Below are 26,531 nucleotides of genomic sequence, written 5' to 3'. Positions count from 1 at the left end.
CACACACACACACACACACACACACACACACACACACACACACACACACACACACACACACACACACCACAAACACTAACATGGGCAGGCCCTTAAGGGCTACAGTATGTCTTTGCATACCTCTGAAGTGCAAAAAAATCATAAAGTTTGTGAGGAGAAAGGAAAAATGGAAGTTGTAGAATTCTTGTTAGTGCGTGTGCAGTTGGGTGCAATATTTGAAAAAAGTTTGTTTTTACAATAAATTATTCTATATTGTCAAGACATACAGTCAAACTTTTTTAGGTTCATAACTATGGCTGGTGTTAAATCTTTTTTTTTGATGCCGACCAAGATTTGTAACATAGATTATTGAGAACTGTTCTGTAGGTGTGGGCGACATGTATAAAATGAACTAAAATTGTCCATACATTTTCTGTGAAAAAAAAAAAGAAAAATGGTAAAACTGTTTATAGCTCAAATAACCGGTATAATATATGGTATAAATAACCCGCCAGGGGTGTTTGTTTTTGGCCAATCTGGCAAATTAAATACCCGACAAATCAAGTTACATCATCTTATTAATGTGAAAATCCCGTACAAATCCAATATTGCCATAAACACCTCTTGATCATTTATTGCCTGCAACAGTCCAATACGACCACAGAAATTATACAAGAAAGCATAAACTGTTTGGAAAAATCCCTCACAGTTGAGAAAGTTATGTTATCTTGCAGTACATAATTTCATGTACTGAAACTTGAAATCAGATTCGTGATCTTGTTACTTGGATCCTATGCTTCCTAAATCCGTACCCATTTTAGACTCTTATTTAGGTGTTTAAGGAAGTTCTCGTAAGTCTGCTTGTGTTTAAATTAATATTTAACATTTGAGAACTTTGATATCTTTTGTTAAATAAACAACAAAGGGTTTAGGGTTGCAACTAATGATTATTTTCATTATCTATTGTTCTGTCAATTATTTTCTCACTTGATCTAATAATTGGTTTTATATGAGCACGTACTTGCATTATTATAAGGCTCAGAAACACAGACAGAAAGATGAGGTGATAGAAGAAAGGGTGAGAACGTAATCTTGGAAGAGCTGGAAACATATACTTTAGAACATGAATTTTTAGAAACATGTACTTAAGTTGTAACAGTGTAACATGTTGAGAAAATCTGTGAATCACTCAGCCCAGTAAGGAAGTAGTAAGATCACTCAAAAGAAACTGTGGCAAGCACGCACAGGCATGTACACACACAAACTCTTACTTCAACAAACTGTGTACACTGAAAGACCTGCGGGGGAGTCCGCACATAGCACTATGAGGAAGCAGATCCAGGCCGATGATAGGCTAAGACAGTGGCCACCGTCGTGTCTTCCTCCTGCACCAAACTGGCCGTTTTGTTGAAAGCTCGCCAATAGAGCTGCCGGTCGAGTTGGCCTGCATTCTCTGTCTGAGGAGATGCAAGCCGCCTCCAGAGCGGCCTGTTAGCCGATAAGGTACTATACAGCACTGGTTACAGCTGCGTGTGCCGCTTCCTACATGATCCCAACAGTTCATCCATTGTTCCACAAGTTAGACTCATATGGCAGAGACAGAGGAGGGATATTAAAAAAGTTCCTCCCCTCAATCTCAAGCTGTACAGGGGCCTCCCCAAACCTGTCCTTTTGATCTAATCCTTGCATTAAGCAAGATATTGTTCCCATCTCGACTACCCAGCCCCCTCCTCCTGTTACTAATCAATTTACATGCATTACATGTCACGTTAAATCCTGCCAGCAATCCAGGCTAACCTACTCACCGACTCGAAATTCAGACCATGCCATCAAAGCTGATGGAGAGGGTTTAAAAACGTGCTAAAGGACGCATCTAAATGAGGGAAGGAAATTAAAAATTTCTTTTGCGGGGGGCTAGTGTTTTTTTCCGAGGAACTGCAACAGACAGCCTCATGACCTGACCTGGCAGCATTAGAAAAGGCAGCTGTTCACAGTCATCATCTTCTTTTCTAGTAAAACAACAATATAAGGCTGCATATTTCTGCTATTACCAGTGATACCAGTGTATGTAGGGCATGAGCACAGAGACACGCATTTTCCTGTCAAGTGTAAGAAACACAGCGAGAGAGACACAGACACAGATTTTGTTGCAAGTCTTCCTCTGTTCATGGTTGTCACTTCATCTCCCCTGAATTCTGAGGCACTTCCTCTTGCCTGGTGTCTGTCACAGAGCTGCTCAGCCCTTCATTGTAAAACTTGTCACGCCAAACCAAGCCCCTGTCACCGGCGTGAAGACAGGAAGTGCGCGATCCTCAGCCTCCAGTGTGTGCGGTGTGACCCACTCATCTTGATGGGCGTTGAGAGGAGGCTTTGATGGCGGTGAATGGGGTACTAATGAGTTGGCCTTATCAATGGCCGGTCTGTATTCTGTCCTCCCTAATGGCCAGGGGACATCAACAGAGCTGTTGATGCTCCATGTAAACATTTCAGCCACTTCCCTGTGTGGCGCCTCCACTTCAACCATCACACTGGGCTCATAATCTAATTGGTTCACGTTGGACAACACTGCTAATGTATTTAATCTATTGCATAATCGACCAATGTGAAGGAGGTGGACGGTTTACTTATCCATAAAGGTGCCATTCTGTTGTGGAATAAGAAATTGTGTGAAAAAACACAGTAGGTGGGGCCTGTGGGGAATAATCGGGGCAGAAGGCCCAGACAGCACTGTGCTGAGTAAACCTTCAGCTCAAGTTATCACCTGCTGAATAACATATTCATGAGGAAAATCCCGTCTTTGTGTGTGTGTGGTCACAGGTATGAGAAATGAAACACTGTTGTGTCTAAATTAGCCGTGGTGCCACATGAGTGTTGCATAAACGGATGAAGACTGTGAAATCTGGCAGCAATGACAGTAAATAGGTCTCATAGTAGAGCAGATGGAGACCAACTGTTGCTTCGGGTAAAAGCGCGTTATGCCTGCTGTTAAGTTGACAGGTATATCGACACATGGCGGTCTTACCTGGCCGGGGGGTAATGTACAGTCAGGTCTAGCCGTGTCTCCTTTCACTGAAGCCAAACTCTATCCGTCAACAGACTGGGAGGAGACCTTTCCCTCTGCTCTGTCGCTCACGGCGCAATGTCACAACCAGACCCGTGTGTTTACACCATAGACTGTGGAAAACTAGCCCTACATGGACCGCACTGTCGAAGTCAGAGCTGCCGATTCGCACCTTTGTCACTTCCCGCTGACGGTCGGTGTCAATATTTAATTGTCGTTTACTTTTTCTTCCTTCACAGTGCGACCAGTCTCCCCCCTCTCCTTTCCTTTTCCTCCTCCACTTGGACGCCTCGCGACGAGAACAGCCGAACCCTTTCGGGAGGAGAGGGGCGGGCCGACCGAAGCACCGCCGAGGCGGATGTTCACCAGCGTCAAGCTAGATACTACTGACAATATCACTTCCGGAGATTTTCACAATAACATGCTGGTGTGATCGTTTGCCTGGATGTGTATAAAAAACTCAGATGTCTGCGGGTAAAAATAAGCAGAGGATCTAAACTAAGCTAAAACTATCTGATTTTAATATTAAACTATGAATACGAGTGACAAATTCTGGAGACTTCCCCCTGCTAGTGTTATGAATTTACATCAACCTCTTACGTGTTCATGTATTAAAGATTAATTAAATGGTTATGTGCTCCTCTACAGGGTGCAAAAGCTATCTAAAGGTCTTTGGGATAATTTTGTAAAAACTGGAACAAGAAAGAAAAAAAGTTGGAACAATAGGAGAGCCCCTGAAAAGTTGACATGCGTGATTCCTTTTATCCCCTTAACAGTAGTAGTACATGTATAATACTGTTTATGCTGATTTCATATTTAAGAAAAAGTCTTAATGCACAGATTAACTGGTAACTGGATTTGTCGGACATGTGCATAAGAGTTAAAATTTCCTGTATGAAATGTAGTAGATAAAACACAAAATCTCCCATATAAGAAAAACTAGTAATAGTAAATGAAATCTGTATTTACAGTAATTATACCATCCACCTCTGAAACCCATATGTGCAAGTGTAGAAAATATTTGTTGATGAAGTATTATAAATGCAAATGCAAGTTTGTCCTCAAAATGTTCCTTAGAATATCCATAAAATCCACACGCACACGCACACGCACACACAAAAACAAACAAAAACAAAGCATAACTTCCTGTTGCATACATTCACTCTTGCTACCTTGACCGATTGGAGAAAAGTGAAAGTATGTTTGCTGTTCTGCGATCAGCCTTGCAGAGGCGCAGTCTTCCTACATGAGTACATGTTCATGCTCAGGCATACAGTACTTGCATCCTACATAGCTCAGTGCATTTATTAAAAACAAAAACAAAAAAAAACACCTTGCTGACGAGGTGATTCAACTGTGTACACCCTTACAAAAAGTCCTAATTATTTCATTAGAATGTTCAGTATAGTATGAAGAATTGTAAGTTAGTTACTGAGTACAAGACACACTGTACTCCTGGGATATTACAGTGACATTTCATTTCCGTGGTTAAAGTTTTCTTTAAATTACTGGCAAATAAGACTAAAAATAAGGGCTTGTATATAAAACATATGACTCAATCATAGGGAACAAACATTACACACCAAAAAAGAATATTAAGTAAAAGTTTTTATTTAAATTAGCATAGAAAGCGAACAAAACTAAGAACCATGTGTAATAGGCTACAGTCAACTTCAAAAATACTGATAGAGCTTGATGCATATATTTTGTGAAGCTGAAAATAAGCACTTTATAAAAAATAGATATCTACATTGTAACATAATGAACGTACAGTATGCATTTCCCAAAGTGGCTATGTGATCTGTACATCTCTCCCAATGCTATTATAAAAAAAAAAAAAAAAAAAAAAAATCCACCACTTGAAAAACTAAGATTGACAGCAGTACTCCACATGATCTACTTTCTATGGAAGAGAATGTATGTGTGAAAGGCTCTAAACGCCTCGACTGAGGATATAACAGGTAATAAAGCACAAAATCAAACCTAGTGGCTAAATAGTATCCACAAGCTTTCGCTGTCCATCTTTGTCAGAAGCTCAGGTCTTTACAAACCACTTAGTATAACCCCACTGTACTTGAAAATATTTACAGCAACTGCTGTAAAATGCAACTTCTGACGACCAAGAAATGGTTTTTCTTTACACTCGAATCTCTTTATAAAGCAGCTTTTCAGTACCTGACTTTGTGTCAAAAGCGTTGTGCAACATCTACAAACACAACATAGTTTACATAAAGTATGAAATGTAAGAAAAAAATTCCACCATGAAATGAAAAGGACTAATTGAAGTGTTGATAATATTCAGCCTTTAGAGATACAATAGGCAGTTTTAGGAAAAGGGTGGTACGTAACAAGTTACACAGCTGAGGGTTTGGTGCTGGGAAGAGGGCAGCAACCGTGGGACCACTAGGTACATGCAAGGTGGAATGTTGATGCTGTTTCAGGACCAGGCAATGGAAAGAGAAAAGCCCATCTGATTACATATATGAGGGAGGGGATGAGTGGAGCAGTAGGTAATAGAGGGGAGTCCCAATAACAGTGTGAAATCTATTGCTGGGCCTCTTTGCCAGTCATCTTGTAGATCTCAGTGGGACCATCGACATGGGTAATGGTAGTGGTCAGCTGGATATCCTCTCCACTGTTTGCTCCAGCATCTCCTGCACATATACACATGATAAATCATCAACACCAAAATTATCAATAGTATAGCGTGAATTCAAAATATTTTAAGGGCATATATTTTGTTGTTTGGGTTCTTGCTGTTTCCATCTGTATTACTGCAGGCAATGATCTGTTGCACAAGTTTAGCCAAATTTCATCAACATAAATACTTTCAGCTTGTCTGAAAGAGAAGTGAAACCCAAGTCCTGATATGTAAATCAATACAGAGAGACTGAAACTTGGAGAGAGGCCCCCCTCCCATGAGACTGGTTGACGCACTTCAGGGAAAGCTTCCAGTACTTCAAATCCTCTTTTTCTCTCCCCGATTCACTGACGTCAGGAGATGGATGGATGGTTTTCATTACTTCCCTCCCTCTCTCCACCCCACCCCCTCTCCCCCCTCCTCCCTCCCTCTCTGTCTGGAAGGAAGCCTGGTGTCCATTAGAATCACCCTGTTGGGCCAAAGAGACCCTTCTTTCCCCTGGGAATCTGCCCCCTCCTTCACAAACAAACTTTGGATGAATAGGCAGCTTTACAGCAGAGGACAGACACTTGCACCCATCAGAATGAAGTGGAAGCCACTGGGAGACTATTGAGATTCAACCAATCTAATAACTTGAATTAATACAATGAGAAAATAACAGTTAGGATTTAATTATGTAACACTTAGAAGTAATGCAAACTAATTGTAATCATTATTAACCTAATTTCATGCAAATGTAAACTTCATGTGAAAAAAACCCTTTAAAACTATGTCTATTGTTATATTATCTTTATCATATTTGTTGTTTTGTTGAGTTTATATCTTAGATCTAACTGCTACAATAGCTCTTTTTCCCCACGAGGAAAAATTAAAGTTTCATCCTGACCTACAATGCTACAAATCAACACAGCACCAATTTACAACTGACAAGACACCAGCTATCTTATTTCTGTAGAAAGCTCATAAACATATGTAGTTACGAGTGATGCACTGACCACTTGACTGCTCGCCTCCATAGCGTTTGTGAGACGGTGCGTAGAGGAACATGATTGCAAAGACGTACAGGTTCCACATGCCGTAGATACCGGTGAAGAAGGCGCTGTTCACCTGCACTGTGTGCTCTCCCCAGTGCCAATGACCCTCATTCACCTGGACAAAGACGACAGACAAGTAAACTATTTTAAATACTTTTAAGTCACCAATTATCACCTAACTGGTCCTTACTGAGGAGGGCAACACTTCAAATTTTATCATCAGATAATGAATGAGATTCACCTGACTGATTATGAAGAAGATGACAGTCATGGCAGCACAGGTCAGAGTGACCAACATGAGGAACTTGAACCTGAAAATCAGACCCTAAAGGGTGATAAAGGGGATGAGTTAAGAAAGCTAATTAAAAGACGTGCTACATGTTACAGAGCAATCCAATTCCACTTTCATGACCTTTTTTTGGTTTGAGTAATGATTAACAAAGAGACAAACAAGATTGACAGACGAAATCACACCTCGTAGTGCAGGCGTCTGGCCTTGGACATAGCAGGCAGGGATGTCCTCTTGCCACTGATATTGCGGAAGACTTGAAAAACCATGAAGCAGAGGAAAAGGAAGTAGAGACAGGCACAAATCCCTGCCACAATTATGAATGCCATCTGAGGCAACACCAGTTAAGGAAACACTCTTCTTAAAAAAAAAAAAAAAAAACATCTGCCAAGAGAATAGTTGTTCATACTGTAGCCATATGGAAGATGTAATTACTTAGATTGTTTGATCACAAATACACACTCGTCATTTTAAACCAAGCAGAATATGCAGTATACAGGTTTGGTCTTATATGCACTGGAATGTGATGTTACAGACAGTAAATACTGCAAACTGAAATATGACCTATAAGTGTGAAAAACAACAGATATAAAAGGTTTCACAATTTTTAATTTACAAACTTGATAAACTAACCTTTACAGTTTCATTATATATATATATATATACATATATACATATACATATATATACATATATATATACATATATATATATATATATATATATATATACATACACACACACACATATACATACATATACATACACACACACACACACACACACACACATATACATATACATATACACACACACACACACACACACACACACTTTCGTCAGTAACTATAAACCTTTGAATAACAACAACTGCTATAATATTTGTAAGGTAAAGTGTCTAATTTATAAAACCTTAGCAGACTTTAGTGCAGTAGAAGGCACAGCAGAAACTTGTCACCCGTGGGACTCAAAGATTTGATGACCCTGGTTATAGGCACTGTACCAAATGTCTTTGTCAAATCGCCGAGAGTCAGGAACACTATGCAGGCTTTTCCTTCTGGTGAGTCTCAGAGGAAAAGAGGAAAAAGGGGAGCAAAGACTGAAAAAAAGAGGGTGGCAGTTGTTTTTGAAGAGGTGTGCTGATTAATCTCATATCGCTCAGCTTGGCAAGGAAGGAAAACAAACAGGTACACACACGTAAACACATTATCCCAAGACCCTGGGCAATACTTTCACATATGGCATTACTGAATTATTTCTTCTCATATCAGTCTAGAGATCAGTTTCCAGTTCATGCTGAAGCCAAGAAAGAAGAAAATCCTAAGTAGTGCAAAAATTGGAAGCAAATAATTCAGTCATGATAACCAGTGTTTTAAAAAGAAGATATAAATGAGGAGAAAAGTCTTGCATTTGGCACAGAACAGGTAAAGACATAGCAGCTGTTCCAACAACATGAGTGAAGCAGCCATAAACATGTTTACTAATTTCTAAACTGAAAAACAACCTGATTTGGCCATTTACACTCTCAAAGGGTTTTTATTAGTATCGTGCTTGTCTGATGAATGTACATTTGACAAGACAAGCTGTTTGCAGGGCTGATGAAGAGCTATTTTTCTGTTACTGTTAAACATTGTTTAAAAAGGATACAGCCAGCTCAGTCCCTATATCAGACGCCCAGATGCTGTAGAAGGGGTTTGTCAGCTGGACACCTCTGATCAAACAAAATAGCACATTTACCTTTTAGATTTACATTCAATGTGTCAGCATTTTATTACACAGGTTAGAAAATATAAACAGCGGGAAATATAAAACAGCAGGTGATTATGTGTGAAAATTAAAAAAAATAAATAAATAAATAATAATAATAAAAACAAGAGAACCTAACTTTATCATACATTGTTATAATGTGTTGCATACTGGAATTTACAACTTTTGTAAAACAAAGGCTGTTGATCTGAATATTATGGGGGGGGGAAAAAAAAAAAAACTTGGTCTCACCTCTCACACATGTCAAAGATAAAGAGGCAGAAGGAGCCAAAGACGATGGGTCCAACCTGCTTCCAGTAGACTGAGAAACGGTTCCTCTCTGTCTGGTCCTGAGAAAAAAGGACAAAACAGACTTTGAGATGTGTATATACACTGTACTGTATAATCAGTATACTGTATATGGTATAATAGATTACATTTCATAGATCACATATGGTCCATTATAAAACAAAAATCCTTTATCAAAGCCATTCTGCAGTTAACATTACTGCCCTGCAGTCAAAGTAAGCAATTTTTGTGTTTTGTTGCGTTTTTTTATGCTTCAAGGTCACATAATTAAACTGAGTGCACCAGGATGAATGTTGATGATTTAAACGCACCAATTAAAACATCACAAGTTGGGAGAAACCTTGGAGGGACTGATTTAAAATACTGTTTCTATACTTGCAACTCTCTAGAACTGGTCCAGATATTACAGAGAGCCGATATTCTGAGGTCACCTCAGAATATGGATTTGAAATGAAACGCAGTTAAGATCACACACCTGACAATTAGTACAGCTTAGCATGATTGATGATCATGCGAGTTGCACTGAAAAGATGACAGTAAATACAGCCTTTAACTGTGTGTCTAATTTTATACCCTGCTCTTCAATGCTAATAATTGTTAACTCTGACAAAACCATCCAAATATACAGTGCCCATGAAAATATTCAACCCCTTGGACTTTTTCATGTTTTACTGTTTTACAAATTTTCGATCACAGCACATAGACAAATCGTTTTTTTTTGGGGGGGGGGGGGTTGGTTTTTTTAACGCTGATCACTGACAGAATGTCAAAGTGACGCGAAAAACAAAATAATTGATTGCCAAAGTATTCACCTTAACCATCAGTTACTACTGGTGTAGCCCACTGTTTTTAGAAGATGCATAATAGCTAAACTGTGATCACATGTGTAATCAAGGTATGGCAAGTGATCACTGCAAGAGGGGCACTGATGAAGGAGGCCACCAAGAGGGTGACGGCAGTAACTGATGGTCTCAGGGCTCAGAGAAGGGAGAATATACAGACAACAACTGTTGTCCTGGTGCTTCTCCAATTGCACTATTGCAGATCAAAAGACACCATACCCACCATGAACCCTGGTGATGGCAGCATCATGCTGTGGGGTTCTCTGAAGCAAGCTCTAGATGGCTTGTTGGGGAAAACATTCAAATGAATGCCAAATAAAGAGAAATCCTGGAGTATACCCTGCTGCAGTCTACAACAGGTACAGTATAGCCTAGAAAAAAAGTATAGTGATGTCCTAGAATGGCCAAGCCATAGTGTCCAGATGTGCAATGCTGCTGCAGACTGACACAATGCTGTAAATGTTACCGAAGGTACTTCTACAAAATACTGACTTGAACGCTTATTTGTTATTAAAGATGTAAGTAACAGTGCATTCATAAAGTATTCAGACCCCATTACTTTTTGCATTTTGTTATCTTGCAGCTCATGATAAAATGGATTCCCTCATCAATCTACATTCAATACCCCATCATGACAAAGCAAAAACAGAATTTTAGAACTTTTTGCAAATTTATTAGAAAGGAAAAACTGAAATGTCACATTGACATAAGTATTCAGACCCTTTACTCAGTACTTAGTTGAAGCACCTTTGGCAGCGATTAAAGCTTCAAGTCTTCTCGGGTACGATTTCGACAAGCTTTGCACACCTGGATTTGGGGATTTTCTGTCACTCTTTTCTGCAGAACCTCTCAAGGTATCAGGTTGAATGGGGACCATTGGAGGACAGCCATTTTCAGGTCTCTCCGGAGATGTCTAATTGAGTTCAAGTCAGGGCTCTTGCTGGGCCACTCCAGGACATATACAGAGTTGTCCTTAAACTACTCCTGCGCTGGCTGTGTGCTTAGGGTCATTGGCCTGTTGGAAGGCGAACCCTCAGCTTAGTCTGAGGCCCTGAGCACCCTGGACTGGGCTTGAGGATATCGCTGTACTTCACGCTGTTCAGCTTTCCCCCTACCCTGATCAGTCTCCCCGTCCTTGCCACTGAAAAACACCCCCAGAGCATGATGCTGCCACCACCGTGTTTTACCACTGGGATGGTATTGAGCCGAGATATGTGGCTTAGAGCTGAGGCCAAACAACTCAATCACTGTTTCATCAGACCAGTCAATCTTGTTTCTCATAGTCAGAGTCCTTTTGTTGCTTTTTTAAAGTGTCTTTCACTGAGGAGAGGCTTCCATCTGACCACTCTGCCATAAAGCCCAGATTGTTGGAGTAGCAGAATTATTTTTTTGTAGTCTTCCCCAGATCTGTACCTCGACACAATCTTGTCTCTGAGCTATGCAGGCCATTCCTTTGACCTCATGGCTTGGTTTTTTGCTCTGATATGCATTGTCAGCTTTGTCATCTTATAGACAGGTGGTTGCCTTTCCAAATCATGTCCAATTAAAGGAATTGACCAAAGGTGGACTCCAATCAAGGTGTAGAAACATCTCAAAGAGGACCAAGAGAAATGGGAGGCACCTGAGCTAAATTTAAAGTTTCACAGAAAAAGAGTCCTAATACTCATGTCAATGTGGTATTTCAGTTTTTCCTTCTTATTACAATTGCAAAAATTTCTAAAATTCTGTTTTCATTTTTTTTATTTTTTTATTATGGGGTATGGAGTGTAGATTTATCAAATTAATTTAAATAATTTTAGCATAAGGCTGCAACAGTCTGAAAAAAGTGAGTGAATATTTTTTGAATGCAATATTGATCAGTCTCTCTATCTTTGAATTGGTGAGTGTCAAAAACCCCTAATTACAGTGATTCAAAGTTGTAAACCAAAAACATGACAAAGTTCAAGGGGAGGTGAATACTCTAGACACTGTAACATGACATTCTTCTGTGGTTCATTCGCCAACTGCACTTCGTGTCAATTACTGAATCCCTTGTTCTCTTTGTACTGAATGTAAAGGATTAGAAACTACATACTTCAGTGTAGAAGAGACTAAGACTGAGGCTTTTTGTCCTGATACAATAGCTGGAGTTCTGGCGCAATATATCAAGCAGGTTGACAAAAATGCACATACCTGAGGTATCCTGGAAAATCAGCAGCAGACTTATCATATAACCACAATGTACCCATTTCAAATCCAGCTAGGGACTATTATTCCTTTCGATTAATATCAAAAGAACACGTTTGAAAAATATTTGGGGATAAAAGAATGTCTCGCCATTGTAAGAGAAGGTGAACAGAGAAATTAATTTTGAGATATTCAGATTGATCAAGTACTGATGAATGGATGTCATGCACAACTGACTTAAAACACTGCACTTCACTACAAGCACTACATATTCAAAGACTGGGTGATGAAAAGACAGGTGCTGCAAACAAGAGTGTACAATGAGTCATACACAAGAGTTTATCTGGGAGTGTGTGCTGAGTGGAACCTTGAGAACAAGCAACCAGGTTTAGGAATAGATAATGTAAGGGAAAAGTTAATAGTCAAGGAAATTGTTTGAGGTGGTGATGCAACATCACTGCATAGACCTTAGTGTGCTCCTTTGACTGAAGCTCAGAAATCCTTTGCACAAGCAAACAGAGCTCAGCCTGCCAGCCAACAAGAGAGAAACAGCCTGTTGTGCAGAATACACCGGTGTCCAGAGAGCTGAGGAGGGTTTAAAAAAAAAAAAAAAAAAAGACTATCATCCTGTCTGAGGCAGACATGGAGCTGAAAGAGGTTGCTAAGTTAATGGTCCCTCTTTTCAGTGAGAAAAATGCCTGACCATCTCCATGACTGCCCAATCCAGGCCAAATTACAGATGTCAGATGAGTATGACCTGCAACTTTTTTGTGGGATGAAGGCCAAGTTCAGGGAAGATTTTGGTGGCTGGTTCACAGCTCTCACACTTCTTCACTTGTCCACTGCCCAGAACCCATGCTGCAAAGAACTGTGTATCCTAGACAAAAATGACAGCAAGATAAGATGGGCAAAACACCTAACTTATTTTTTGACTTGTAGGTTTTAACATTAACTCATTTAGTTTGACAGACAAACAAATGAAAACAGGATACCATGTTATAATCACAAAGGGTGTAGAAAGAGTCGCAAAAAGCATTAGACAAGTAGAGGTGTTGCTAAACAAATAAGGATTTATGTTGCTAACAACAGCCGACCTAACAAATATAAACCTAATAAACAGGCATCCAAGCATAACTGAACTCTTCACAGCTGAGTTCACACAGACACAAACAGCTTTCTGTTAAGATTTCTGTTAAAGGTTCCTTCCTTTGTTATTCTCAAAGAAGAGTCTCTTTTTACATCCACTCCAATCAATTTTATAGAACAACACAACATAATAAAAGTCCAAGGGGGAAGGGTAAATACTTTTTAAGGCACTGGGTGTCATTTGGTGGATTAGTTGAAGATGGACAGCTTGCAGTCTGATGAGTATTGAAATGTAAAGTGTATCTGCAAATACATATACCCTTATCCCAACAAGTATTCGATTTTATGTTTCATGGTGTAATTTTTCAAGGTTTTAAAGTTGTGACATGTGAAATACACACGCATAATTGACACACGCTATATTGGTATACTGTATGCCGATCTACCCAACCCATGAATAAGTTTCACGGCTTCAAGATGAAAAAATATATATACAGAATCCCTCAAGGGCTTTCTTGATCCAATCTTTCTGAACACTGTTAGTGCGCTACACTTTTTTATATTAACCTGGATTAAGCAAGAGGAAAAGACAGACAGGCGCTGAAGCATTCCTCTAAGCAAGCACTCAGTTTTGTTCTTATTTGAAACACAGTTGATCTTTTTGAACACCATTAACTAGTCACAGAATGGCTGTGATAGGACTTAAATACCTTTAGCACTAAATGGCTGTAAGTAAGATCGCAGTTGGCAAGCAAGCCTGCAGATCAGTCAGAAAAACATCAAACATGCCAAACATTTGTTAGTTGCCAGGTACAGTACCATGAGGTGCTCCCCACAGAAGATGATCCAGAAGGAGAGCAGCATGGAGTAGAAGATGCCCTGCCTGATGTCTCCGAAAAGCAGCATCCAGGTCCAGTTGAAGCCGATAGAAAACCACTCCACTGGGATGTTGATGAATGTCATTGAGATGCCCAGAGCAAAGATTACCCTGCAGGAGCAAAAACAGTTTTAAAACTATCATATATCATCATCATTACCACTTTGAATTCAAAGGTGACAACAACAGCTGAGAGTAGTAGGATTATTCAATTTTTGATGCTTTTGCATAAATACCAACCATGCATAGGTGTTTAAATGTATCTATTGATGCTTGCTGATAATTACTGTTATATTTTAAATGAATATCCATATTAGCTTAATTCCTTTAGCATCGGTAGCCACACTGGCATGTTCAAGATAGATTAATGGATAAGACTAAACACAGTAGAAACACTGAGGAAACTTTTTTTTTTTTTTTTGGCAATTTAAAAAAATAAATAAATAAATAAATAAAATTTAGTTTTGATCAGTGTTGGCAGTTGAAATTTAGGGCCATTTAAGCTGACAGTTTTACACCTGAATCTGTATTGCAGTTTTTACACAGACACAATCAATGTTGTACAGTAAGGCTACGACAACATCGGCGGAAGAAGGCTCATTAGATCTCGGGACATTATTGATTAAATTATCCCTTCAGCTACAAGCACAGTGTGTTCCCACTGACCTATCCAATTCTACTTAATTCACTCCATTCCCAAGTAACCTCTTTATTACAGTGAACCTACCTAAACCTTAAAATCCAGACACAGAGAGAAATAAAGGTGAACGAATTAAGAACAATCAGCCTACAGACAGACAGAACAGAGCTTGTCTTCCAAGCTACTACAGCAGGTTCCTGCATGCTGAGGGTAGATAAAAGGATGATCATAAATAGTCAGTTGAGAGGGCAAAACAAAGCTAAAGTATGTGTGTGAGAGACAGAGGGGGAGGGGGGGGCAGCAGATAAACAGTGACCTTAAAAACATGTGGGTACAAACGGTTTATATAAAGGCTGTGGGTAACAGAAGTAAAGTAACACAAGTTCTAAGCAATTCCAGTCCAGACAGCTCGTCAGCGGTGTTCTACGAAGCAAACAGAGTGAAACCACATTAGAGTGGTATGCAGGGAATGTGCCCTGATCACTACCAACACAGACAGGAGAGCTGAGGTCAGTATCCATCTGTGTTAAAGTGAGTGTGTGTGTGTGTGTGTGTGTGTGTGTGTGTGTGTGTGTGTGTGTAAATAGACAAAGGGCTTGATACTATATGATAATCTGTACAAATTAATGTGGTAAAGGTCCTAAATAGATCTTTTTCACTAGACATATGGACATGTAACAGTAGAAAATGCACAGGTCTAACTAATAACATTATTTAAATCTTAGTTCCATTTGAGGGAGCCAGTTCTTGGGCCCTAGTATTGTGCATGCTTACTCACTGACAAATAACTGAACTGAGGCATGATTAATGTTATTAATTCCACCTGTGCTTTTTGCTGCTGTGGCAAGTCACAATGCCTATTGTATATCTGCTTTTGCTGAGCACGGAACATTTTTCATTTTAGAAAGAAAAATTTCTAATGTCACAAAATGATGATGATGGATGTTTGAGTGTAATAACTCTTTCTGAATTATATCGTCATGAATTATATCATTTTCCACACAGAGACCCCCACTCACATCTGTCCTCTAAGTTTATAAGAAGTCTGAGGTTTACCATTCTGACACCTCTGTGGACAAGCATGACAGGAGACTCTGGTAAAGCTTTTACAGCATGAAAAAATCATCTGCTGTCCACAAATAGGGTACAAGTTGCACTTCCTGAGAGCCTGCTGGTCATTTGGGAATAAGAGCCTTGAGCCGGAAAAGATAGAGGGAAGGAGAGAGACACTGGCTGTGTGTGCCTTTGTGCATGTGGTGTCTCGCTAGCTGGTGTGTATGTCCTGAATGTGTGTGTGCAGCATGTGTTGGTTGAGTGCTAGCTTGCAGATTTTGTAACGTGTTTCACGCTTCGCCAGGCACTTCCTGTGGCGCAGAACGCTGCCTCTTACTGATCTGTCTTCCCCGCACGGCAGGGGGTTAGACAAACACTGGATTCTGAGCATGACTTTAACTTTCCACAGCATAGCATTCAAACTATCTGCTTCAGGCAGCACCTCTAACCTTGATGGGCTTGAATTTCCAAAGTTCAGGTAAGAATGAACACAGTTATCTGATGTTTTAATTGAAAAAAAAAAAAAAAAAAAAAAAAAAGATAAAAACAGTGATGAATGCCTTTTTTTCCACAGAGGAAATCTGGCAAGAAGCAGCTCTTTTTCTGCTCATTTCCTTAAAAATCAGAAACTAAGTGGCCCATTGTATAATTTTCACAGATGTTTACTTACACTACCTTACTGTTTAAAATTACATTACAGTTTTGCAGAGCGGAACCTACTGATGGTCGTAGATAACGTTCCTCCTCAGACGCTTGATGAACAACGCCCTCTGATCTCAGTGACCTTCACTGCAGAGTTAGCATGACCTACTTGTACATTTCATCCATTGTTAATATGTGCCTTTACCCAGTAGATGCACTGAAGCAGAGCCCGTGGCTTATAATGAATATTACTGTAGGTCCTGGCTGTGTTCTTCAAAATAAGAATAATTTATCCATTATTACCACTGAACACACACATCAAAACTGAGTTCTACTTGTAGAACTCAGTTACTTTCTACTTTCATCTTGGGATGATCAACTGGAATTATGGAGGCAAAAATTAAATGGTTTAAAAATAAGAAATATGATCATTACAACGCAGTGGTGAACACAGAACACCAGTGTGATACTAATGAGGGAGCAGCCTTACTTCTCCAGCAACACAGGGGGTCTGCTCATTAGGGTGATGCGTCTCCAGTACCAGATCATGATGATTAGGATGCTGGGTGTGAGGAACGTCTTCATGGCAAACCAAACCTTCGTGAAACCTCCATTCTGGTGGATGCTCTTGGGGGAGAAACAGAAAACATAAGTGACAACTACTTGTGTTATGTATCATATTTTTTAAAACTAACACCATATCATAGACCAAATTTGCCATTGTCACAGCTGAAAAGGACTCTTAACTGTGTGGGTTAACATTAAACAGTGTACCAAAATGCCTCAAATACAGGGTCACAATGAAAACTTACAACAAGACGAATGTCTTTTATTTCTCCGATCCCTACGTTGACCTTCTTGCGCTCATTTACAGGCAAGCGGATGTTGAGAAGATAGTACTTATGGCCCACGCTACCAACTTCCATGAAGGGCAGCAGGTCACACTCATAGTAACGTCCCTCATTCTCAAAGGTCTGAAAAACACAGCATCACATCACTCTTGGTTTAACACACATTCAGCTGAAGTTAACTGCTACTGCAAATGCCTTTAATGATATTTAAGCCACAGCCGCCAGACTTAATTCAGCATATATAATTAAACAGTCTCAGTCAGGCTGGGCAGCAAAGAGTCTTACTGTCTGTACACAGTAACAATCAGCTTAAGTAACAGTTGAAAGATAACAGGTAATATTAGTATTGTATTTTATTATTCTGGATACATACTATGTTGAAATTATATGACTACAAATATACCAACTTAATAGAATAATCTTTTGGTATTTTTAAGATGCATAATGGTGAAGCACAGAGTGTCATTTCCCCACCCTGGGAGTGGTAAAGTTGCAGCTGAGTTTCCTCTGTTCAAAAGAGTGAGCCATCTCTGTCCACTCACTGACTGTGTCGTCTCTGTAGGCCAGACCCACGTCGATGTTGACCATCGCTCCATCCTCTGGAAACAAAAATTAATAAAGCAATTTACTCTCAGATAACTAATAGTCTACCAAATAGTTGTATTTAAGAGTTTGAATGTGCAAGTAGGTCAATAAATACATTTACAAATCATTCAAAATGCACAAAGTCTCACAGAACATAATGCAAGAAAAAAAAAAGGGGGGTGTGCTTTGAATAATACATTCCCGTTCATCTGTATTTTGATATGTTACACTTCATCATTGCCCAACCCTTCTGGTTGTTATTATCCCAGGGATGGGATAAAATTAAGTCCTGATGACAGGTAGCCATAGCCTTTTCACTGTAAGACCAGCAGAGTGACTACACAGGTAGCACTGACACAGTGAAATTTCCCACAACAATCTTAAAATCTGCTTAACATTTAAGGTAGCATGCAAGTGTTTCACGTGTTTCACATCCAGAGTGGAACAATGTAAAAAAGATGAGGATGGAAATTTATTTTGCTTAAATCACTGAGAATCTGAGCTTCATGGCTGCAGCTCTAACTAATGTCTGTTATAAGGATCATTCTGTTCATTTAGAAGACTGTATTTTCAACTGGACTGGCTTTGGTTGGTTTATTCTAAAGCAAACAAGTTTATACAAGGTTGTATCATCTAATGCGTGGCACTGTCACCTGGAATGAGTCTGAAGCAGTCAGATTAATAGGATTATTTCTCTGCATGTAAACAGTCTGTGATTCAATCTGCTCTCCACGGTGGCCCAAATCTAGGTTATTTCCTACTTGACATAAACTCCAACAAGACCTTGAGCTGGCCTCCAACAGCCCAGCCTGGTGAATCCAACAAAAACATCCAAAGCAAAGCTATTAAAACTACATCTTTAGATCACATTACAAAGCCAAGTGTTCTCTCCTCCAGCCCTCCAGAGTGCCTCTTTTGCCGTTATGAAACAAGCTGGAATGAAGAGAAAGAAACCCAGTGGCCTCTGCTGTGAGAAAGGAGAAAAAAAAAAAAAAAAAAAAAAAAAAAAAAAAGCAGAGGCAGTGGGAGAGGGAGCCAGATGAGAACTGGCAGCCAACTGTCTCTGTATTGCCCTCCCCTCTGCCATTGGTTGAGCCAGACACCCTCGAATGTCAGCTCACTTCATGCAAACATTCCACTTCAGTCCAGCCGCCATCGCCACGGAAACTAAGCCTCCTCAACAGCTGTGTTATTGCTGGACCTCAGCCAATGGATGCTTGGTGCCGAGGTGGAGTGGGGTGGGTGGAGTCGTTAATAAGGGCGAAGTTCTTCTTTGGGATGAACATTGCTGCACAGATAAGGTAGTCAAGGAAGAGATAGCTTTGTGTTCATTTGTCATACAGCAGCAGAAACGAATATGCCTATCTTTGGCACAGCAACTGTTCTGGTCAGGATTTAGACAGATGACCTGACGCCATCTTGTTAATTGTGGAAGACCTGGCTCCATTGTTTTTTGGGTCGGAGTTTGTTTGCATTTTATTGAATGTGAATCCTTTCAAGTCTTTATCAAATCTTAACAATTTTAATGAACAATAGTTATAAGTGTCATAAAATTTGTAAAGAAAAAAATGCCAGTTTTGATAGACTGCATACAGTGTTTCCATTTTGTTAAATGACAAGAATGTTTTGTGCTAGGGCTGCACAATTATGGCCAAAATGATAATCATGATTTTGATCAATATTGAGATCACGATTATTAATCAATTTTAAAAGGAAAAAAATATTTTTATTGCACTTTGACGTTTGAGTAAACAGAGCACTGCTTTCACTTCCATGCTGTGCTGCCTTCCTGTTAACGTACAAATCTCTGCAACAAAATAACACAAGTCCGTATTCACAGTGCATCTCCTAGAAGCAAAATATGAATAAAAATTCTACCAAAACTTTAACGTGAGCGTTATTCTTGGCCTTTGTGCATTCATCGTACTGCAGTTTTCTGTGTTTTTACAGGTGGTCGAACAAGTTAGTTGTGTTGCTTTGCAGCACAGACAACTCACAGGAACCCTTTGCATATGATTTGTTCTTGCTCAACATCACTTGCCTTAAATCCGAAATACTTCCAAACAACAGATGATGATCCGTTTCGAGGGACTAGCTCTTCGCATTTTGCCCCAGACATTTGATTTTAATTTTGCCCATGCCGCTGCAGGGTTCATGCACAGCGGCATTAAGTAACAGTAATTTTAAGGTCATGTAATGTACTGCTAGATCTCATTTGGCATTAAAGAAATCAGTAAGAACCTAGTCATGCTTTGAAATTAAATCAAAGAGGAGTCTCGTTACGTTCTGAAGTATACTATAATATGTTGGAGGGTAAACGTTGTTTTTCAAACAAGCTAAACTAAGTTAGGCAATTTCTCTTTTACTTGTATTCTTAATATACATCAACCTAAGGTTTCCTTTCAGCAGTTTTTTTTTTTTCTTTATAGCTTTGCCACCTTGTCTCAGGAGAATTCCAGAATGGGCTACGATGAAGGAAAAGTGGATTCAAGGTGGAAGTCAGATATAGGGGATTGAGTTCAAAATAGTCAGAAAATTAGGAGTTTTTAAAGTGGGAATCCCACTTCTGCACTACTACATGCAGCATCTATAGTACTCCCTCTGTAGCTCCCTCTGCATCCACTTGTTCTCACAGCACTTCTTGTAGCTCAGAAAAATCAAAATGAGTTTGCAGCATCTGGCAGAAGGTCCAGGCTGAATCACTGGCTCGTCTGTCTGGCAGCCAAGCAATAAACAGCCCACAGCTCCCTGACAGATTTTCACTGAGGCGCACAACGTGAACAAGCAAAATGAACTTTTCGTTCACTGCATTATTACAATTATCTCTTACTTCTCTGTTAATCAAAAATTGGCCTAAAATTAATGTGTATCAAGGTTTATTAGCATTTGTCAGCGTAGACATGACTGTACATTGGAGGTTGTTGTGAAACTCAGGTTGACATTATAATAGATAGCTATATATTCTAAGCCTTAAAGCAAAAGATGTCGCAGAGAGTCAAAACTTTCTAAGGCTCTCCTGGTGATCCACTCACTTATTAAACTTTCTCATCATCCTCGCTAATCCCTTCTTTCAGGATCCCAAGCCCCCTGCCAGAATACCAAAGCCTGTCTTTTACAAGATACAAGTTATCTCCCTTCTCCCTTTCCTATCATTCAGGCACTTTAACACACTGACATGCTGTAGGACTGACTATCCACTGATACACTTTACAACAGTGTTTGCCACTGGGTAGTGACACAAAATGGGTTACAGTAAAGTTGCTATTTTAAACTGAAATTTCTTTTGTTTGCTCAAAGCTTCAATAATCACTAAAACTATGAGACCTCAGTGGTTAGTAAGGTAAGACACATATTAGAGGTGGTATAATGCCCTATAATGGGAGTGCAATTGCCAAAAAAACAATTTACAGTTAAAGACGTGTTTTGCTCACAGTATTCTCTTTAATTTGTCATGATTGGTGCATCATGCTATTTTGTTTAGATTTTTAATCACCTCACATACAATTACTGCACTCTGAATACTCTAAAAGTGGGCAAAATATCCCGCAAATATATACTGTTTTTATTAGTGGAATGTAAACGTAAGAAAATATGATTCTAAAAATCTCTACACAAAATATAACTAATTTATTCTGACTATAAAACAAGGAGAGGGGGGGAAATTACAAATTTTGAAAACTTAAATCCTCTTAACTGGGATGATCTAATTTGCAAAGTATGTAAATAATTTGGTTCTGGGTCTTGGGATTGGATAATAGGACACTGCATTGCTCAGTCAGCCGACTTTGAAACAGGTCAAGATTACCTCTCTCCTCTCTCTTTATACCTGCCTCAAGGGTGCCTGACAAGCCCATCTATAAAACCCCCTAAGGGTCTATGCCACTATAGAGAACAAACAGCAGGACATCCATCATTGTTTGCTGCCTGTCAGTGTAAGAGAAATCCAATCTACTGACAAAGACACACTTCTGGGGAATTCCTCAAGCATTCACCATGATAAACTGAAATAAAAACACAACATAACCAGGACATAATGTAGGGAAAGTAATATAAGAAACATAAGTATTACTGATAAAACTGGAGTGACTCTTCACTGGAATTTATGATTTGAAAGATTAGAAGTGCCAATGGATGTGAATATTTCTGAGGCTAGCGTGGTCTCATTGAGTCTCTACAAATATTTGCCTTCAGATTGTGAAACCAAGAAATAAGAGACAAAATATTTACACAACTGGGGAAAAAAAAAATCTCATACACTGAAAAAAATGCAGCACATGAAGAACGGGAATTTGTAAGGTATTGTCAAGTAGCCAAACTTCAAATACAATTAACCAAGTAATTATTACTTGTCCATTATCACCTAAATGGCTTTTGGTATTGTCAAGATTCACATGAAAGACACCCTTGCCTCTTACAAACATGTGCACATTAGTTTAGTCTTTCTTCCCTCTCCTACATCTTGAAAGCCAAGTACTGGAGGAGAAACATGAGCCATGTTGTCTTCACCCTTTTTTAAAACCCATAAGAAAGTCTTGGTTCTCACCTATCTGGTTATACATCCTAAAGGCAATGTCAAACTGCAGGATGACTAGCATAAACTGGAACCAGGGGCTCATCTCCTTGTTAGGCATAGGAATGTGGACAGCAAATACTATGTTGTTGGCCTCAATCTTCTTGGCCATGGCCTCATCAAAGGTCCGGATCTTGTCGCATTGGTCAGGACCCCAAGGCATGAACCATTTTGTTTCCTGTCGGTGCTTGACTGTGTCCACACACTTGGTGGCCAAATAGTGGACCGCTGTGGTGGGGCTGGGAGCTGGGGAGACAATTACAAAGTGGGAGAGATGTTAGGCTGGTTGTCATATTGAAATACTGCAGAAAAGTGTGTCAAGGACCTGCCAAGACAAATTTCCCCCCAAACTAATAAATCACACAAAACGTTTGAATAAAAAGATCAATAAATAAAACTTGAGCACTGTGGATTAAACTGTGCATGGATAATATTAATATCTTAGCAACCATTACGAAAAGTCAACAGGTTGGGTTTGAGCCAAATCCAGTCCAAACACTTTGGCAATTACTTTTAACACTGTTTAGAAAATGCCTGGTAGCAAGGCTCCCTCTCTCTCTGTTACTGAAATGATGGGGAGGGAAAATTCCCAAAAGCTCTCAGGCACCAATTACACTGTTTACGCATTGAGATTCATGAGCTTGACAAGACTGGTGTTTGTAGTCTCTACTCACAGGATTTGAGTAGTACTTGGGAAAAGATCTATCATTATCATGAGAACACAATAACTTCGGTTGCCTGTTGTAAAAGCAGGTCATCTGATGTGAACAACATCATTGAGAGGTTTAAGAGTCCAGGTGTAGCCCCAAGACAAAAAGATGAGCTCAAGTTTTTTTAAAACATCATGTAGGGGAGATGATGTCAGACAATAAGCATGTTCAGCTAGACTGTTAGATTAACTGTGGCCTGAGATTTCAGCTATATTTTCTGATAGGTACAACAGACAACATGGGATCAAGTCTTCAAGAGTAAAACCATCCATATTTTAAACAAAACCTACAACGCCTGAAAGAGTATTCAAGCCACTTAACTATTTTGAATTGTGTGTTATTAGAGCCACAACTCACAGCAGAGCCAGTAAGATTTGTAAATGACAAACAAATCAAATTCATATCGATATAGTCACAGTTGAAATTCTCAGTTACATTTGTTACATTTTTTGAGAAATGATTTTGATGGTGGTGGTGTCTAAATTTTCAAATTGATTTAGGTACATAAAATTTAATTTGAATGCATTGTAAACAATTAAATTGACTGGACAAAGTGAAATTAATGCAGCAACTACCATTTAATTCATTTTTGAATGAGCAAAATGCAAAACATTTGATGGTTCAAGCTTCTCAAAACTGACAATTTGCTGCTTTTCTTTTTCATGTGGCAGTGAATAAAGTATATGAAGTAAATATCTCTCAGAGTATTGTATTTTTGTTTAGACAAAAAAAAAAAATTTCAAGACATTACTTTGGACTCTGGAAAATTGTGTCACATTTAGTTTTTCCCTTTTGAGACATTTTAGATACTAAAGAATTTATCAACAAAATAATCACCAGATTAATCAATAATGAAAATAATTGTTAATTGCAGCCCTAAAGCAAAAATATTTGTTTTAATAATTTAGAAAATGCTGCAAGTCTGTAAGAGTAATTTTAACTAGGACATTAAAAAAAAAAATATGGAAACAACCCAGATTCTTCCCAGACCTGGTTACTTAACCAAAATGAGTATGCTGCAATGACGTCAGAGAGACAAACAACCAGTGTTACTAAATCTCAGAGAACCCAAAAAAATAAAAAAAATAAAAAATTGTTTAGTTCGAAATGTCTTCAAAACAAGTATATGAAAGTGCTTGTGTAGCCCAAAAAGCCTTCAATCCCACTAAAACTCTGTGGAATGACTTGAAGATAAATGTGCAGATGCTCTAAATTTATCTGAGCCAATGTGCAAGAAAGAATTGGATAAATACTCAAGCCCTGTTTGTGCCAAGCTGTTGGTGACGAATCTAGGAAAACTCCAAGCTGCAATCACTGCTGAGGATGCTTACGGGAGGTACTGACTCATGGGAGTGAACATGAAAGCCCGGACTTTTTAGACTCAGCTCATGAAAAAAAAATTAATGACTTATAGTATCTAAGTAGACTAAAAGCTATAACTGCCAAAGTTGCTTCTAGCAAGCACATGCTGGTGAGGAATAATATTTTCAGATTGCATATTTGGGGAATTCCTAGTTTCCAAAAGATATTCTAACTTTAATTGTAAGAAAATTGTACAAGTAAGCAACACTATAAAAAGAAATGAATCAGACTATCTTGCACCTGTAAAGAAGGACCATGTTACTTATCTGTCCATCTAATCATATCTGTTCACTCGTTACACAGAGTTGAAGGGCAGACACCACTAACAGTTTACACACCCTTTGGGTTACACACACTCCACAGTCAGGTCAGTCTTCAAGGAACTTTCAAGTGTGTAAGTGTCTTAACAGCTATGTAAAAATAAAATAAAAACACACACACACACAGACACACAGTGACAAAGAAGATACACCAAACTTAATTTAACCCAGTTATTTAGACCCCCTTGGAGTTCAATTATCTAGTGGCTCTGAGTCCAGCAGCACACCAGCTTCTCCAGTCTCCATCACAGTGTGTCCAGAATAATGGGCGTCCCCTCAGCCTGCTGACCCCATGCCGTGTTACCGGGTTTGTCGGAAAACAAGGGGAGAAAAACCCTTTTCTACTCAATTACCCCTGCCGCCCCCAGCCACCGAGCAAACACAAAGGAATCTGGCTTCGTTAAAACCATCTCAGCCAGGAACGAACCAAACAAGCTAATTTATCACCAGCCATGTAGTGACTGAGAGGGACTGCAGGGACATAGGAAGACTGACTGGTGTTTAGGGGCTGTGAATGGTTTCCAGATTCAGCCCATAAGAAAGGTAGGCATCTTTCACATACACTCAACTTCTACTAACAGTGAGTATGTATGTGTAGCTGTGTGTGTGTGAGTGAGTGAGTGAGTGGGTGGATTTGAAGAAACTTGACAGCAACTCCAATAGAGTCCTCAAGGCAAAATGGAACTTTGACAGCTGTGTGCACTTGTGTGTGTGTGTGTGTGTGTGTGTTTGTGCACTGTCTGTCTGTCTCGATGCAAATGAAAAACTAGGGGAAAGAGGGGAAGAGGAGGGAACATGAATGCGCTGCCTGCAAGGCGAAAGGGATTTAGGGAGAAGGGGAGACACACTGGGGGAGAGGAAGGAGTGAAAGGAAGGTAGAGATGCTGCCTGGGGCCCCACACAGCAGACAAACATTATATGGGGAATGGGGATTGGGGGGGGGGGGGGGTATGAGGAGAGAAAGGGGGACAAGAACATTCGAGTTTGGATCAAAGAAGTGAAAAAACACAAAAAGGTTGGCTGTGTTTCACAGCACTCCTGTGTTGAAAATCAGAAATTAACCCACAAAGAATGGTGTCGTGTTATTTTTAGCCAAAGAAACGAAGCCAGCGGTCGTGGCATGCAGGCGGCGAACACCTTGACACAAAGCAGTGATTTAGCTGAGGTGCACTCCGGCAGCTTTGGTTTCAAAGTGACTATTTCAAAGCACCACATTGTTTGGCCACGGCTCCGTCAAGCCCAGGTAGATAAAACACAGCTAAAAGTTATCGCTTACCGTCTTTTGTTTCTTACGAAAAGATTTAATAACGCTGGTATGAAGGCATGTAACGAACCGCCCAAGTCAAAACTTTGGGCTTTTTCCTTCTAGAGACGTTAACGTTTAAATTTCAACGAGCACGCGCTCACAAAGACAAACGTTAGCTAAATAAATGATAAAAGTGAGGGATAAAGAGGGGAAAAAAAACTTACCAATTAAGCCGCCGACCATGAAGGCAAACGCCTGAAACAAAAGCAAAATAACTCCCACTATCACCAACTTTTTGGTGCTCATATTTTCAATAATAGCCCCCGCCATCGCGAAACAAAAGGCTGGAGTGAAAAATATCACACCGAGCGGGAAACAAACAATAATGTCTTGGAAAAGGGACGAAAACGCTGCATCAACCGACCAGCAGGAAGGCAAACTGGGCCCCCCCAACCGCTCTGCTCCAGCCTTTCAACTTGGAAGGAGGAGAGAGAAGGAAAAAAAAAAAAAAAAAAAAAAAAC

At 39.5% G+C, this 26,531-nt stretch overlaps 2 protein-coding genes across 5 annotated transcripts in view; both read right to left on the bottom strand.

Annotated features, from left to right (window-relative positions):
- The window catches only part of gng12a (guanine nucleotide binding protein (G protein), gamma 12a), a 29,134-nt gene extending 25,748 nt beyond the window's left edge, over nt 1-3,386 (bottom strand). Inside the window, exon 1 of the mRNA XM_040144694.1 lies at nt 3,002-3,386. The gene's annotated coding sequence lies outside the window, so the exon portion shown is untranslated. The remainder of the gene's footprint in view (nt 1-3,001) is intronic.
- Nucleotides 3,387-4,667: 1,281 nt separating this feature from the next.
- wls (Wnt ligand secretion mediator) lies at nt 4,668-26,497 on the bottom strand. Of its 4 annotated transcripts, none has more exons than XM_040142841.1 (13): nt 26,234-26,497; nt 22,345-22,617; nt 17,691-17,815; nt 17,178-17,339; nt 16,856-16,992; nt 13,973-14,141; nt 12,825-12,944; nt 9,003-9,100; nt 8,652-8,715; nt 7,190-7,333; nt 6,957-7,040; nt 6,662-6,830; nt 4,668-5,694 (listed from the first exon to the last, which is right to left on the bottom strand). In XM_040142841.1, exons 1-13 carry the CDS (start codon nt 26,337-26,339, stop codon nt 5,585-5,587), a joined length of 1,761 nt encoding a protein of 586 aa, XP_039998775.1. In that variant the 5' UTR covers nt 26,340-26,497; the 3' UTR covers nt 4,668-5,584. The 4 variants fall into 4 exon arrangements, with proteins under 4 accessions (XP_039998775.1, XP_039998776.1, XP_039998777.1 ...); XM_040142842.1 differs by having other exon boundaries at nt 6,677-6,830; XM_040142843.1 differs by lacking the exon at nt 12,825-12,944.
- Between the last annotated feature and the right edge of the window lie 34 nt (nt 26,498-26,531).

Source organism: Xiphias gladius, chromosome 14 (assembly GCF_016859285.1).
Source record: "Xiphias gladius isolate SHS-SW01 ecotype Sanya breed wild chromosome 14, ASM1685928v1, whole genome shotgun sequence".
NCBI classification, from domain to species: domain Eukaryota; kingdom Metazoa; phylum Chordata; class Actinopteri; order Istiophoriformes; family Xiphiidae; genus Xiphias; species Xiphias gladius.
Note: the sequence above shows the minus strand (reverse complement) of the source record. Positions and strands in the feature narration are given on the sequence as shown.